The sequence below is a fragment of the Vigna unguiculata genome, chromosome 5, assembly GCF_004118075.2.
Source record: "Vigna unguiculata cultivar IT97K-499-35 chromosome 5, ASM411807v1, whole genome shotgun sequence".
Classification (NCBI taxonomy): Eukaryota; Viridiplantae; Streptophyta; class Magnoliopsida; order Fabales; family Fabaceae; genus Vigna; species Vigna unguiculata.
The window spans coordinates 10866550-10882963 of NC_040283.1; the positions used below are offsets into that span (position 1 = coordinate 10866550).

At 30.2% G+C, this 16414-nt stretch overlaps 1 protein-coding gene across 1 annotated transcript; it reads left to right on the forward strand.

The window, feature by feature from the left end:
• The first annotated feature begins 905 nt into the window (after positions 1-905).
• On the forward strand, positions 906-15338 carry LOC114184341 (glutamyl endopeptidase-like). Its single transcript, XM_028071653.1, has 2 exons — positions 906-1104; positions 15067-15338. The coding sequence occupies exons 1-2, from the start codon at positions 906-908 to the stop codon at positions 15336-15338; spliced, it is 471 nt and encodes a 156-aa protein (XP_027927454.1).
• The last annotated feature ends 1076 nt before the right edge of the window (positions 15339-16414 follow it).

Sequence of the window (16414 nt, forward strand, 5' to 3'; positions counted from 1 at the left end):
TTTTCAATTTCAATTATTATATCATATCTAATTTTTCATTTTTTTTCTATGTGTAGGTGGATCGAATGCAAATGAAACCACTGATCATTTGTAAAATTAATAAATATTTTGGTTATTATAAAATTTTAGTAATGTGTAATTTTTTAGCTTTTATATAATTATTTGAATTTTATTTAGTTGTTATTTGATACTTTAATTTGAGATTTATACTATTATAATATTTTTCTTAATATTTGACATCATGAAAATCAAAAAGAGTATGTTATTTTAATATTGAATATTTTGATAGTATCATGATTCCGTTGGTGTGATTTTTAAATTTTTTTTATAAAAAATATTTAATTGATATATGGAACAATAAAAAAATGGGTATGGGTATGGGTATAAGAAAATACCCGTTACCCGGTGGGGATGGGGATGGGTCAAAAGTTGTATACCCGTTGGGTTTGGGGATGAGGATGGGGATGAATTTTTATTATGGGGATGGGGATGGGATCATGATACCCGTACCCGCCCCGCCCCGTTGCCATCCCTAATTTAGACGAGAATGGAGATATGGCGGGGACGGGTATTATGGCGGGGATATGTACATCCCCATACCCATCCCCATACCCAACTAAAAAAGTAAGGGATTCCCCATACCCATACCCAGTCAATGCGGGGATTCCCCGTCAAAACGGGGACGGGTTCGGGCAATACCCACGGGGATGGGTTTATTTGCCATCTCTATTTGCAGATGACTCTAATGATGATTATAACTCTGACAGTGAAGCCTTGAGACTAATGGTAAAGAGGTTCACAAAATTTCTGAAATATAAGAACAAAACTAACAATAATTCTGTAGAAATTAAACTATCCTCTAGGATGCAAGAAAAACATGTTCCAACCTGCTATGAGTGTGGAAAATGGGACACATCAAACCTGAATGCCCTGTCCTCAAGCTAAAGCAAAAACTAGAAGAGAAATGTGAGGCAGACAAACACAAGAAGAAAAGAAAAGCTTACAACAATGGCTCCAGCTCATCTAGTGAATCTGATGGAAGCATTGAGGAAGAAACTAACCTCTGTCTTATGACTGGAACAAGCTCTTCTAGGAGCAGCGTGAGTAGTTTCAACTCCAATGATGATAAAAATAACTATTATGAATTACTTGATGCTTTTAATGAATTGCATAAGGAAGCCACGAAATTGCAAAAGTCAAATAATAAGCGTAGAGGAGAAATTAAATGGCTTGAAGGTAGAGTAAAGCAACTAGAAGAGGAAAATGAAAATCTGATAACAAGTCTTAAAAAACTAGAAAAATCTAAGAAACACTCTAGGTCCAAAGATGGAACAAACTCTCCCCAATGTGCTAAATGCCTAGGACAACTAGAAAAGATAGATTACCTAATGAAAACTCACTCAAAATTCACTTTGAGAAGATCAAACCTTGATGCAGTGTTAGGATCTCAAAGGAGTGTGCTTAATAAAGAAGGAATAGGTTACAATGGCAAATCTAATCCATTAGGCACCATAAATTTTCTAAATATGAGTAAACCAACATATGTCATTTGCTCCTACTATTCTAAACTTGGTCATGCATCAAAATCCTGCTATTTTAAAAATTGTGGGGTTCCTAAAGGAGAGTACAAGTAGGTACCTAAAGGAACACCTCAAACCACTAACATGAAAGAATCCAAGTTCAATTGGGTACTTGCATCTTCTCTTTAATCTATGTTTCAGTTGTGTCATGATGCAAGAAAAACAATGTAGCTTCTATATAATGGATGATCAAGACACATGAAAGGAGATGTGAAGAACTTCTGTAGGATATCTTACAAAGGCAATTAATGGTCATGTTACAAGAGGTGATAATGACAAAGGTCAAATTTTAGGCATTGCCAAGGTGAAAAGTTCCTATTTCATTGTGATCAAGTATAATTGTTGGTTGAAGTACTTCCATATTTTGAATTTACTGCATGTTTGTTCACTAAAAAGGAAGTAAAGTGTACATTTTTTTCATATTTCTGCATAAATTAATCCATTAGGTGATTCTCTAATCGATTATCGTTTTCTTGCTATGGCTCATTTGCTTCTGAACACTACATAATTCATTAGATTAGTCATCTGCTAATACTATAATCCTTAACTGCTCGTATACACCACTACTAAAAAATCTCATTACATCAGAATTTTCTTACAAATTTGTTAAAAAAATTTGCAAGAAAAGACTTTTTCCTACTATTTTTTCTAAGAATTTTAATTGGCAGGTAATTCCTTCGTGTGTAATTATTTCCTACAAAATTATAAAATTCGCAAGTGTTTTCTACAAAATTTGTTGCAATAAATGTTTTATACAAAATATTTTGCAAAAAATTTGGCAGGAATTTCTTGCAAATTTTTTTTCATAACAAAATTTACAAGTATTTCCTACATAAAAAAATTCAAAACAAAATTGCAGAAAATATGAGTTTCTGTAGTAGTGCACTCTGATATTCCTGTTATTGGATCTGTTTATCCATCCCATTGGTCTTGGTTTCTATTTGCTCTACACTTCCATCACTTTCTGCCCTACTGTTTGACAATGATCTTGCATTACTTCAATGCAAAATTGCCTTATGATATTGTTGTTACACTGTGCTATTTATTTCCACTGCCATACTTTGTCTTGTTCATCTATGATAACTATGTTAATCTGCTGGTTTAAGCTGTGTAACACACCCCTGTTCTTTTTTCTAATGTCCAAAGCAGGAGAAAGAAAGTCTTGTCTCTGTATTACAGGACACATTATGTTGCTATGTTGCAGGACATGACACATTATGTTGCTATGTTGCAGGACATATTTTGGACATCATCAAAAAGGGAGATATTGTTGAAAGGGGGAGTTACTTCAACTCATATGAAGATGGTTTTGATGATGTCCAAGTTCATACATCATGTGTATTACTAGTTTAGAATTCGTCATGTTTTGTTAGATTGTGTATTAGGGTGTTAGAGCAAAAATATCATATGCAAAACAAGCTTGCATTGAGTTGTATTAGCCATCAAACTCTTGCTTGTGCATTCATGAATCGATTAGCTATTTAACTAATGGATTAGCTGAGGGTACTACACTAAGGCAGTGAAAACACACTCACGATAATCGATTAGGTAAATTTCTAATTCATTAATGACTACAGAGAGCTCTGTATAAAACCAGTTTCTGAAATCAATTTTGGAGTGGAGAAAAATTACAGATTTCCTGAGAAACATTATGAGAAACTGCCTTCTGAGATTTACAGAGTTCCTAAGCATTCTTGAGAGATCATTGAAGTAAAGATTCAAGAAGGTTGATGGTGGATTCAATCTTGATGAGCCAAGCTTGGATCTAGGAGTCAAGTGCCAAATCTGCATTACTACTAGGTGTACTCGTTTCTTGATTCTTTCTTATTGTATTACTGTTCATAGTTGTTTCACTGAGTAAAGTGAAGGGCTAGGTGCAATTGTGTGGATGCATTGCATCTAGGGGGAGTTCTTGATTTGTAGATCAAACTCCTTAGCCTTTAGGGTCTTGAATTATATAGATTCTCTTGTAATTCTTGGATCTCTATTGAGTTAGTGGAATCCTCCTAAGTGGGTTTACTTAGGAGAAGACTGGACGTAGATTCATTTTGAATCGAACCAGTATAAACTGTTGTGTTCTTGGTTTCTCTCTTCTTTTACATCATTCTTGATTGCCTTAAACAGTCCATTAACACAGAAATGCAAAATTAATTAATTGGATTATAAGACTTAAAGATTATTGACAAATTTTGATCGTTGATAATACTAATTTTTTTCCTGTAATGTTAATAGTATCTTATTTTATTCATATAATTGTGAATTTTAATTATAAAAATATTTATGTATCAAGAAATTTATAATAATTATTAATACAAAGACTAATAAAACAATAGAAGAAAACTTTGACGTCAACTAATAGGACAAAACCAGTGGAACCCAAAGTAGACATACCTCTACAATTTTGTAGGGCTAAAAATAAACTCATATCAAGATAATACTCATTATAAATTTAAAATATAATAAAATTAATATAACTTTTAGCACTCTCATAAAATTTTACCTATTTTACAATAAATTCGTATAATTAAAAATAAATTTAAACCACATAAATTAGTTATATATCTAAATATAAATATAATTTCTATATTAAATAATTATCCTTCATGAGTTTAAAATATCTGTTACACATAAAAATATTTATTTATTGTTATTTATAATTATAAAAAATATTTATATATCAACCAAATTTTAACAATTATTAAACCATAGAAAGAGTAACAAAACAATAGAAGAATGGCTTTGTCGTCAACTAATAGGACAAAACCAGTGGAACCCAAAATATACATACCTCTACAATTTTGTAGGACTAAAAAGAAACTCATATTAAGATAGAATACTCTTTATAAATTTAAAATATAATAAAATTAATTATATATCTAAATATAAATATAATTTCTATATTAAATAATTATCCTTCATAAGTTTAAAATATCTTTTACACATTGTTCCGATTCCGACCCAAGTTCGTCCGGCAGCCATCGTTAGGAACAACCACCGCATGCCCGAGGTATTGTCCGCTTTGGAACATTTTAGCTCCGTCACGATTTTGTCCTTAAAAGGCGCCTCAGAGGGTGGAGGGAGGTAGGAGTATATAAACTTCGCTTGACCTCGACTCCTAAGCGATGTAGGACTTATTGGGTGTACTGGAACAAGCCCCCGAGTCGAAGACAAGGGAAGTTGAAGGGGAGTTGTCGGTCCCACGGTGAACGCCAATGTTCCAATTTCGACTCAAGTTCGTCCGACAGTCATCGTTAGGAATAACCACCGCATTCTCAAAGTATTGTTTTTTAATAATTATTAAAACATATAAAGAGTAACAAAACAATATAGAAGAGTGGCTTTAACGTCAACCAATAGGCCGAAACTAATAGAACCCAAAATAGACATGCTCTACAATTTGGATATGACTAAAAAGAAACTCATACAAGATAGTTTACTTATTATAAATTTAAAATATAATAAAATTAATATAATTCGTAATACTCCCATAAAATTGCCTATTTTACTATAAATTATTATAATTAAAAAACTTTTCACACCATATAACTAGTTTTATATCTAAAAATAATAATTTATATATTAAATAATTATCATTCATAAGTTTAATTATTTTACACATAAAATATTCATTTTTTGTTAATTTTAATTATAAAAATATTTATATATCAACAAAATTTTAATAATTATTAAAACAAATAAAGACTAACAATACAACAGAAAAATGACTTTTATGTTGTTTTGTACTATTTGATATAATTGTTGGAAATACTTTGATCATGGCAAGATTAATTTTCTTTTTGAATATGTTGTGACAATATTGGAGTTGTTTAGACACTCTTGTGAATCATTCATTTTCTCTCTCCATTTTCATTATAGGCACCAGTTGAACATGACTTAATATGGATTAAAGATAAATAACTATGAAGTAATTGTATTTAAAAAAATTATATTTGTAAGTGATTAACTATGGATTGGTGAGTATAAAATTACAACAAATTAGTTATTAGAGAAAATAGAATTGCGGCAGATTAGCTATGAATTAATGAAAACAAAATTGAGACAGATTAATTATGAATTAGCGAGGACAAAATTGTGACAAATTAGCTATAAATTAGCGAGAATGAAGTTGTGACAGATTAACTATGGATTAGCGATGACAAAATTACGACAGATTAGCTACAAATTAGCAAGAACAAAATTGCGATAAATTAACTATGGATTAATGAAGACAAAATTGCGATAGATTAGCTACAAATTTATGAGAGCAAATTTGCAAGATAATAACTACAAATTATTTAGAATTTATAAAACTTTATGTTTTCAAGTAGCGAGGGATTTGTAAGGAATTATATCCCTTTCTACTTAATTATCTGAATTTAACTTTGAAACATTACATAAATATTTGATAGCTAATTTGTCGACAAACCTATTAGCGAAAGATTAACTACGTTAGGAAATATTCCATAGCTAATATTTTTTTTTTTTTTGTAATGAATAGAACAAAACTATTAAATATAACTCAAGAAATATTAAGCTTGTATCGCTACCATACTTTTATTCACATAAAAATATTAATTTTGTAAAAAATATTTAACATTTTAAGTATATATGTGTATTGCAACATTTCTCCTTTAATTTAAGAGTGTTGATATTTTCACATCCTTTTTATTAATAAATATTTAATTTATAATTAAACCATTCTTCTTCTTGGTAACTTGTCTAAGTAAATTATTTTATTATTAAAACGAAGTTATCATATAATTGTTGGAAAAAGTATGATTATCAAAATATCAATTTTTGTAAGTATAGGAAAAAAAACATTTTTATATTTGGAATTATCAAAGAATACTTTCTTTTTATTTTCCTTTTGAAAATAAGCGTGAAAAAATTGATATTTTGTCACTCCATATTTTATATCCTATTACACTGAACTATATGGATAAGAGACATTATTTTTCTATCAGCATATTACTGAATGCCATTTAGCGTTGTTCAATTTCTTTACTATGAGCCCTATTACAGCAGTTTTGAGAAATATATCAACCATTTACCCAGTAATATAACAATATAACCTAACATAAAACAAGTTCCAAAGTTATTACATATATTTAGGGTCTGACAAGAAAATGCTTTTAAGAAGAAAGAAGTTTTGGTAGAAGGTTAAATTATTCCAGATCTTTCTAGTAGCGAAATTTCAAGTAGGTTCTCCCATTCTCATTTGATTCAATTGAGTCTCTATTTCTGAAAATTCATTACAATCAGTTCCTTTCCGTTAGGTGTACAGTTACGGTGTTAATTATGTGTCACGCGTCAGCACGTGGTTTTTTTACTTTTTTTTTAATTTTTTTAATTCTTTTTTTTAATTTTTTTTAATTTTTTTTTAATTTCTTTTAAAAAAAATTAAAATTGCCACGTGTCAATCTAACATTGTGCCACGTGGCAGAGATAATGTGATGTGGTAGTGGCAGTGCCACTTGTCACTAGGGATGGCAACAGGGCGGAAACGGGTTTCGCTATCCCATACCCATCCCCGCATAAAAAATTCATCCCTATCCCCATACCCAAACCCAACGGGTATCAAACTTTTGTCTCATCCCCATCTCCAACGGGTAACGGGTATAATCTCGTACCCATACCCGTACCCGTATTCTAACTACTTCAATATTAATTTTTATAAAAGAAAAAAAATTACGGTAAAGAAAACATAATATTATCAAATATTCAATATTAGGAGGATGATTATTTCTTTCATATCAAATACTTTGAAATAAATTATAATTGTCTACATTTTAGATTTACCAAATAAAATTTCATGAGAACCAAAACATTTATTAAATTTGCAAACTACAACATTGATGAAACTTAGTTGATAAAATTAAAAAATATTTCAAAAAAATATAAAAGGAAAACAAATATTCAAATTAAAATATATTTTAAATGTTTGTTTACTTCAATCTTTTAAATTCTAATGAATCTCTTTTTTATAGACTAATAAAAGTTATAATACATCACTTGATCAAAATGACACAAAGAACAAATAATAAACATAATAATAAAATTTTGACATAGATTTTGTATCTTTTAAACTTCAATATGTTGGATAGTGACGAATAAATATTCATAGCAATTACATTAAATTTTTATATTGTAGTAAATAAAATTTATTTATACAATTAAAGTGAAAAAATTACAGTATGATTAATAATGAGTTATAAAATAACAAATAATTAGATAAAATATATCAAAATATTATTTTACATGATGAAAATAAACAATAAATAAAAATATTAAAAAATTAACAAATGTATGTTTTAGAAATAATTTGAGAGACTAAAGAAATTGCACAAAGGAAATCAAATGTATAATTAATGTATGATAAGATGAAAAATACCTTAGAGAACTAATTATTAAATTATGTTTGAAGTGGTTAAAATTAAATAAAAATATCATTAGTGACCAAAAAATTTGTCATTAAATTACAAATAAATTAGTAATTAAATTGGTCACTAAATCAAGTACTGATTCGATCATTGAATCGGTCACTAATTTAATCACTGATTCAGACAATAAATCAATTACTACCACCAATGACGAAAAATAGTGACTGATATGGGTTAATGACTAAATCAGTCACTATTTCATTTTTTTCTTGTAGTGAATTATCATATACTATTCCTAAATATCATTATATATATATATATAGCTTTAACCACTTCAAACATAATTTAAAGTGAAAAAATTACAGTATGATTAATAATGAATTATAAAAAAAAAATTAGATAGAATATATCAAAATATTTTTTTACATGATGAAAATAAATAATAAATAAAAATATTTAAAAACTAACAAATGTGTGTTTTAGAAATAATTTGAGAGACTATCGAAAGAAATCGCACAAAGGAAATCAAATGTATAATTAAAGTATGATAAGATGAAAAATATCTTAGAGAACTAAGAAAACTTTTCAAATATCAACATATATACTCAATAGTTGAAAAATAAAGAAAATTATTTTAATGAAACAAAAGAGTTCTTCAGATTAAACAAAAATTAATAATAATAATAATAAGTAAATAATTTTTGTTATATTACCTTAAATTGAGAGTATAAACATTCTCATGTGAAAGAAAAATATATATTAAATAAAAATATTAAAAAATAATAGAAATATTTAAATGTGAGGCATAATTTTTTTTAATTAACATACATCATTTTAACATAATTACATAAAGGTTATGATAAGATAAAAAATATATTGGAGATGCAAATGAGTTTCATGACAAACCAAATATTAAAAGAAATAAAAAATAGAATATATATATATATATATATATATATATATATATATATATATATATATATATATATATATATAGGGTTACTTCATTAATTGTGAATATTTTAATAATTTAAACGAGAATGGAGATATGGCGATGACGGGTATTATGGCGGGGATATGTACATCCTCATACCCATCCCCATACCCAACTGAAAAGGTCGGGGATTCCCCATGCCCATACCCATATCCAGTCAATGCAGGGATTCTCCGTCAAAACGGGGACGGGTTCGGGCAATACCCATCAAGACAGGTTTATTTGCCATCTCTAGTCTAAATTATTAAAATATTCACAATTAATTAAGTAACCCTATATATATATATATATATATATATATATATATATATTCTATTTTTTATTTCTTTTAATTATTTGATTTGTCATGAAACTCATTCGTACCTCCAATATATATTTTATCTTTATCATAACCTTTATGTAATTATGTTAAAATGATGTATGTTAATTAAAAAAAATTTATGCCTCACATTTGAATATTTATATTATTTTTTAATATTTATATTTATTATATATTTTTCTTTCACATGAGAATGTTCATACTCTCAATTTAAGGTAATATAACAAAAATTATTTACTTATTATTATTATTATTATTATTATTATTAATTTTTGTTTAATTTGAAGAACTTTTTTGTTCCATTAAAATAATTTTCGTTATTTTTCAACCATTGAGTATATATGTTGATATTTGAAAAGTTTTCTTAGTTCTCCAAGATATTTTTCATCTTATCATACCTTAATTATACATTTGATTTCCTTTGTACGATTTCTTTCGATAGTCTCTCAAATTATTTCTAAAACACACATTTGTTAGTTTTTTAATATTTTTATTTGTTGTTTATTTTCATCATGTAGAAAAATATTTAGATATATTCTATCTAATTATTTTTTACTTTATAACTCATTATTAATCATACTGTAATTTTTTCACTTTAAATTATGTTTGAAGTGGTTAAAATTTATATATATATATATATATATATATATATATATATATATATATATATATATATATATATAATGATATTTAGGAATAGTATATGATAATTCACTATAAGAAAAACATGAAATAGTGACTGATTTAGTCATTAACCCACATCAGTCACTATTTTTCGTCATTAGTGGTAGTAGTTGATTTATTGTCTGAATCAGTGATTAAATTAGTGACCGATTCAATGATCGAATCAGTACTTGATTTAGTAACAAATTTAATTACTAATTTATTTGTAATTTAATGACAAATTTTTTGGTCACTAATGATATTTCTATTTAATTTTAACCACTTCAAACATAATTTAATAATTAGTTGTCTAAGGTATTTCTCATCTCATCATACCTTAATTATACATTTGTTTTTCTTTGTACAATTTCTTTCAATAGTCTCTTAAATTATTTCTAAAACACACATTTGTTAGTTTTTTAATATTTTTATTTGTTGTTTATTTTCATCATGTAGAAAAATATTTCAATATATTCTATCTAATTATTTTTTACTTTATAACTCATTATTAATCATACTGTAATTTTTTCACTTTAAATTATGTTTGAAGTGGTTAAAATTTATATATATATATATATATATATATATATATATATAATGATATTTAGGAATAGTATCACTATAAGAAAAACATGAAATAGTGACTGATTTAGTCATTAACCCATATCAGTCACTATTTTTCGTCATTAGTAGTAATAGTTGATTTATTGTCTGAATAAGTGATTAAATTTATGACCGATTCAATGATCGAATCGGTACTTGATTTGGTGACCAATTTAATTACTAATTTATTTGTAATTTAATGACAATTTTTTTGGTCACTAATGATATTTCTATTTAATTTTAACTACTTCAAACATAATTTAATAATTAGTTCTCTAAGGTATTTTTCATCTTATCATACCTTAATTATACATTTGATTTCCTTTGTACAATTTCTTTCAATAGTCTCTTAAATTATTTCTAAATCACACATTTGTTAGTCTTTTAATATTTTTATTTATTGTTTATTTTCATAATGTAGAATAATATTTTAATATATTGTATCTAAATATTTGTTATTTTATATCTCATTATTAATCATACTGTAATTTTTTCACTTTAATTGTATAAATAACTTTTATTTACTACAATATAAAAATTTAATATAATTGCTATGAATATTTATTTGTCACTATCCAACATATATTGAAGTTCAAAAGATACAAAATCTATGTCAAAATTTTATTATTATGTTTATTATTTGTTCTTTGTGTCATTTTGATCAAGTGATGTATTATAACTTTTATTAGTGTATAAAAAAGAGATTCATTAGAATTTAAAAAATAGAAGTAAACAAACATTTAAAATATATTTTAATTTGAATATTTGTTTTCCTTGTATATTTTTTTGAAATATTTTTTTAATTTTATCCACTAAGTTTCATCAATGTTGTAGTTTGCAAATTTAATAAATGTCTTGGTTTTCATGAAATTTTATTTGGTATTATAATCTAAAATGTAGACAATTATAATTTATTTCAAAATATTTGATATGGAAGAAACAATCATCCTCCTAATATTGAATATTTGATAATATTATGTTTTCTTTACCGTAATTTTTTTTCTTTTATAAAAATTAATATTGAAGTAGTTAGAATACGGGTACGGGTATGGGTACGAGATTATATCCGTTACCCGGTGGGGATGGGGATGGGACAAAAGTTTGATACCCGTTGGGTTTGGGTATGGGGATGGGGATGAATTTTTTTTGCGGGGATGGGTATGGGATAGCGAAACCTGTCCCCGCCCCGCCCCGTTGCCATCCCTATTTGCAAATTCTGCTTTCTTCAGTTTTGCTGCAGATTTTACATCACTTTTTAAGGCTATAGTGTGCCTCTTTTCTCCATCCTTTTCTTCCTTGAGTCTTCCAAGCTCTAATTCATGTTCCCTCAATTTCCAAAGAGAGTGGCTATGTTCATGCTGGTGAGATCTCTGGATTCAGAAATTGCTGTAACTTTAGGCTGCCATGTCCTATTAAGCTATTCAAAATTTTGATATTGAGTTCCTCTTTGTCAAAGGTCTTGCCAAGAGCTAGGAGGTGATTTACTATATGTGTAAATCTTTTCTGCATATCACAAATGCTTTCTCCAGCCTTCATTCTGAACATCTCATACTCTTGAATGAGAGTGTTCTTCCTTGCCCTTTTGACTTCATTCGTGCCCTCATGGGTTACTTCCAAGACATTCCACATTTCTTTGACAGATTCACACATAGATACCTTGTAAAATTCATCCAAAGTTAGTGTAGAAGATATAATATTTTTGGCTCTAACATCATAGTGTGCCCTTTTATTCTCATCAAGAGTCCACTGTGAGAACTCTTTGGGGACATTTTTGCCTTCCATAACTTGAATGGGTTTAAAAGGTCCATTAACTATAGCATCCCAGACCCCTTTGTCCACTAGTTCAAGAAAAAAATTTCATTCTAATTTTCCAAAAATGGTAGTTTTCACCAGCAAATAGAGGTGGCCTGTTGATGGATGCCCCTTCAGCAAAGGTTTGAGATGTATTAGACATATCAAGATCTTTTTAATCGATTATCGTGCGATTAACCAGCTCTGGTGCCAATTGTTAAAATTAGATCTATCTAATAGCTCAACCTAGAAAAGGATCTGAATTGATTAATGAGTATTTCACTTGTTTAAGTTGAATCTTAAAAGAGTCTTTAAGTCTTATAACCCAATTAATCAATTTTGCAGTTCTGTGTTAATGGACTGTTTAAGACAATCAAGAATGATGTAAAAGAAGAGAGAAACCAAGAACACAACAGTTTATACTAGTTCAATTCAAAATGAATCTACGTCCAGTCTTCTCTTAAGTAAACTCACTTAGGAGGATACCACTAACTCAATAGAGATCCAAGAATTACAAGAGCATCTATATAATTCAAGACCCTAAAGGCTAAGGAGCTTGATCTATAAATCACGAACTCCGCCTAGATGCAATGCATCCACACAATTGCACCTAGCCCTTCACTTTACACAGTGAAACAACTATAAACAGTAATACAATAAGAAAGAATCAAGAAACGAGTACACCTAATAGTAGTGCAGATTTGACACTTGACTCCTAGATCCAAGGTTGGCTAATCAAGATTGAATCCACCATCAACCTTCTTGAATCTTTACTTCAATGATCTCTCAAGAATGCTTAGGAACTCTGTAAATCTCAGAAGGCAGTTTCTTATAATGTTTCTCAGAAAATCTGTAATTTTTCTCCACTCCAAAATTGATTTCAGAAACTGGTTTTATACAGAGCTCTCTGTAGTCATTAATGGATTAGGAATTTACCTAATTGATTATCGTGAGTGTGTTTTCACTGCCTTAGTGTAGTACCCTCAGCTAATCCATTAGTTAAATAGCTAATCGATTCATGAATGCACAAGCAAGAGTTTGATGGCTAATACAACTCAATGCAAGCTTGTTTTGCATATGATATTTTTGCTCTAACACCCTAATACACAATCTAACAAAACATGACGAATTCTAAACTAGTAATACACATGATGTATGAACTTGGACATCATCAAAACCATCTTCATATGAGTTGAAGTAACTCCCCCTTTCAACAACTACACCACCGTAGCACAACCACCACATTGTCGTCGTGCCAACGCTTTGCCACCACTACAAGTCCGATGTCTCCTTCTTATTTTCCTCTTCCTCTTCCTTCTTCTTCTCTACTTCCTCTTATTCTTCTCTTCATTTTCTTCTTCTCGTATTCTTTTTCGTCTTTTTTTTTTCTTTTCATTGATACACCCTCTTAAGGTGAGTTTTGGACGGAAAATTTCCCCATGGATTTTATCGATGAATTTTAAATTATGTAATTATCGACAGATTTTACCGACCAATATTTTTTCGGGAATGAAAATTTGTATTATTGATAGATTTTGTTGAAGGATTTTTCTATCGACAATAGAAATCTGTATTATCGACGAATTTTATCGACAAATTTTTTCATTGGTGATTAAAATCTCTATTACCGACAAATTTTTTCATTGGTAATTAAAATATTAAAATTCGTGGTTAAATTCATTGGTAATTAGAATTTATTGACAAAAATATAATTAAAATGAAAAGGATGTGAAAATATCAAGACTCTTAAATTAATGGAGAAATGTTGCATTACATATTGGAAATTTCCCACATATGTGATATATGTCATGTGATAATATGAGATATTTACATGGCAATTATTTTCATATATCTGATCCATTTGTCAATCAATTTTATCATTGTTGTATAAATTTTGATACCGTAATCTCATATAATTGACAATAATTTATTATGACAATTACTCTGTGATAGATAGAGAAGTCCATAAATTTCACAAGTGCTTTGTGCTTTGGGTCATCAAATATGCTCTCTTCTACTATACCATCAAAGTTGAGAGTGTGAAGGTTTGAAACAAAAAAAGCACATTAAAGAATTATCTTCACAGTGACAATGGTTGAAAATTAGTCCTTATTCCCTTTTTTCGCATTACATTTGGTATCAGAGCAAGGTTAAATATCTTTGCCTTATTTTGAATCTGTCATGATTATCCTCTTAGATTATATTCTTTAGGGTTAAATATGTTTTTGGTCCATTAACTTTTACCTTGTGTTTGGATGGAGCATTTCAACAATGCTTAGAAATTGAAATGCTTTGTATTTGAATTGCTTGTAATTAAATTCCATTCATTTTTTAAATAACTTGTTTGGATAAGGACATTAAAATACCTGACATTTCAATTTCTTGTTTGAAAAAAACAAATTGAATTTATTGTGAGATAAAATTTAATTTTAACAATATTTATTTTAGGCTTAATTATGTTTTGAGTTCATGACAAATTTAGAAACATGATCGATAACCCAGATGGGTCGGGCAGACCCAACTACGCAACCGGATTGGTTAGACCCGACGACCCACCCGAGCTGGACCGACTGGGAAGCCCAGACAGGCTGGGTAGCCCAATGATCTAGAGGCTTGATGGCCCATACTGCACGATTGTGCCGTCAAGTTCGTCAATATAGCTCGGTCCAACCCGTCTAGGTCATTGGCCCAATGCTCCAGACGGGTCCGACGACTCGAACGGGCCCAACGATCAAGACGGGCTCGACGACCTGGATAGGCTCGACGCGCTGGACGAGCCCGACAATTCGGACGGGGCTGAATACCCAGACGGGGCCGAATACCCGGACGGGTTCGACGACCCGGACGGGCCTGCACATCCAGACGGGCCCGAAGACCTGGACGAGTCCGACGACAAGGATGGGCCTGAGGACCCGTACATGCCCGAAAACTTGGATGGGCCCAATGACTTGGACACGTTCGATGACTCGGACAGGCCCGACGACCTAGACAGACCCGACAACTCGTAAGGGCCCATTCAAACCGTCAGGTCCGTCCGGGTCGTCAGGACCGTCTGGATAGTCTGGCTCGTACGAGTCGTCGGGCCCTTCTTGGTCATCGTTCCCGTCCGGCTTGTTGAGCCAGTTCGGGTCGTCAGGCTTGTTCACGTTGTCCCGCACTTCCGGGTTGTCGGGAATGTCCGGGTTGTCGGGCCCAATGATTTGGAAGGGCTAGTTTGGGTCGTCATGCTCGTTTGGATCGTCGGGTCCGTCCAGGTCGTTGGGCTCGTCTGGGTTGTCTAGCCCGTCTAGGTCAAGCCAGTCCGAGTCATCGGGCCCGTCTGGATCGTTGGGCCCGTTTGGGTCGTCAGACCTATCTGGGTCGTTGGGCTCGTTTGAGTCGTCAGGCCCGTCTGGTTCGTCGAGCCCGTCTGGGTCATTAGGCATGTCCGGGTCGTCGGGCCCATCCGGGTTGTCGAGTCTGTCCGAGTCATCGGGCCCGTCTGAGTCATCGGGCACGTTCGGGTCGTCGGACTCGTCTGGGACGTCGAGTACATCCGAGTTATCGTGCCCGTCCAGATCGTCTAGAATGTGAGGTTGAGTGAGAAGAATTTCAAATTCCACCTATTTTGAGGGTTTTTGAATTTCTACTAATTTAGCTAATTGAAATCCTTTGAAAAAATGTTTGCATTTGAAATGCTTTTTAATTTCTCTATCCAAACAAAACATTTCATTACAAAGAAATCTAAATTCTTCAAAAAAATGAATTGCTTCATTAAAATACTCTATCGAAACACACTCTTAAGTGAATTTTTGAATTAGTCCATTTCGAAACTTTGGACCAATTTAGTCTTTCATCTTTCAAAATACGTAGATTTAATCCTTTTAATCAAATTTTGTTAGGTTTATTTGATATTTCATATGCAGATTATAAAATTTATTGATAAATTATTGAGACATGTCTATATTGGATTCAAGTTGGTGGTGGATGTGACTTATGTATGAAGTCAAGTCATCCTTTTTTGTTTTTTCTTTTATTAACCGTTAATTTTTATTTTAATTAAATAAAATCGATAATAAAAAAATTAATAAACATTTCCATCTTA

What these genes read in the sequence shown, in the direction of transcription:
- LOC114184341 (XM_028071653.1), top strand. Translation starts at nt 906, where the DNA reads ATGGGACACATCAAACCTGAATGCCCTGTCCTCAAGCTAAAGCAAAAA. An exon ending in CTCTTCTAGGAGCAGCGTGA is followed by an intron (nt 1,105 to 15,066) that starts GTAGTTTCAACT and finishes CCAACGATCAAG; the next exon opens with ACGGGCTCGACGACCTGGAT.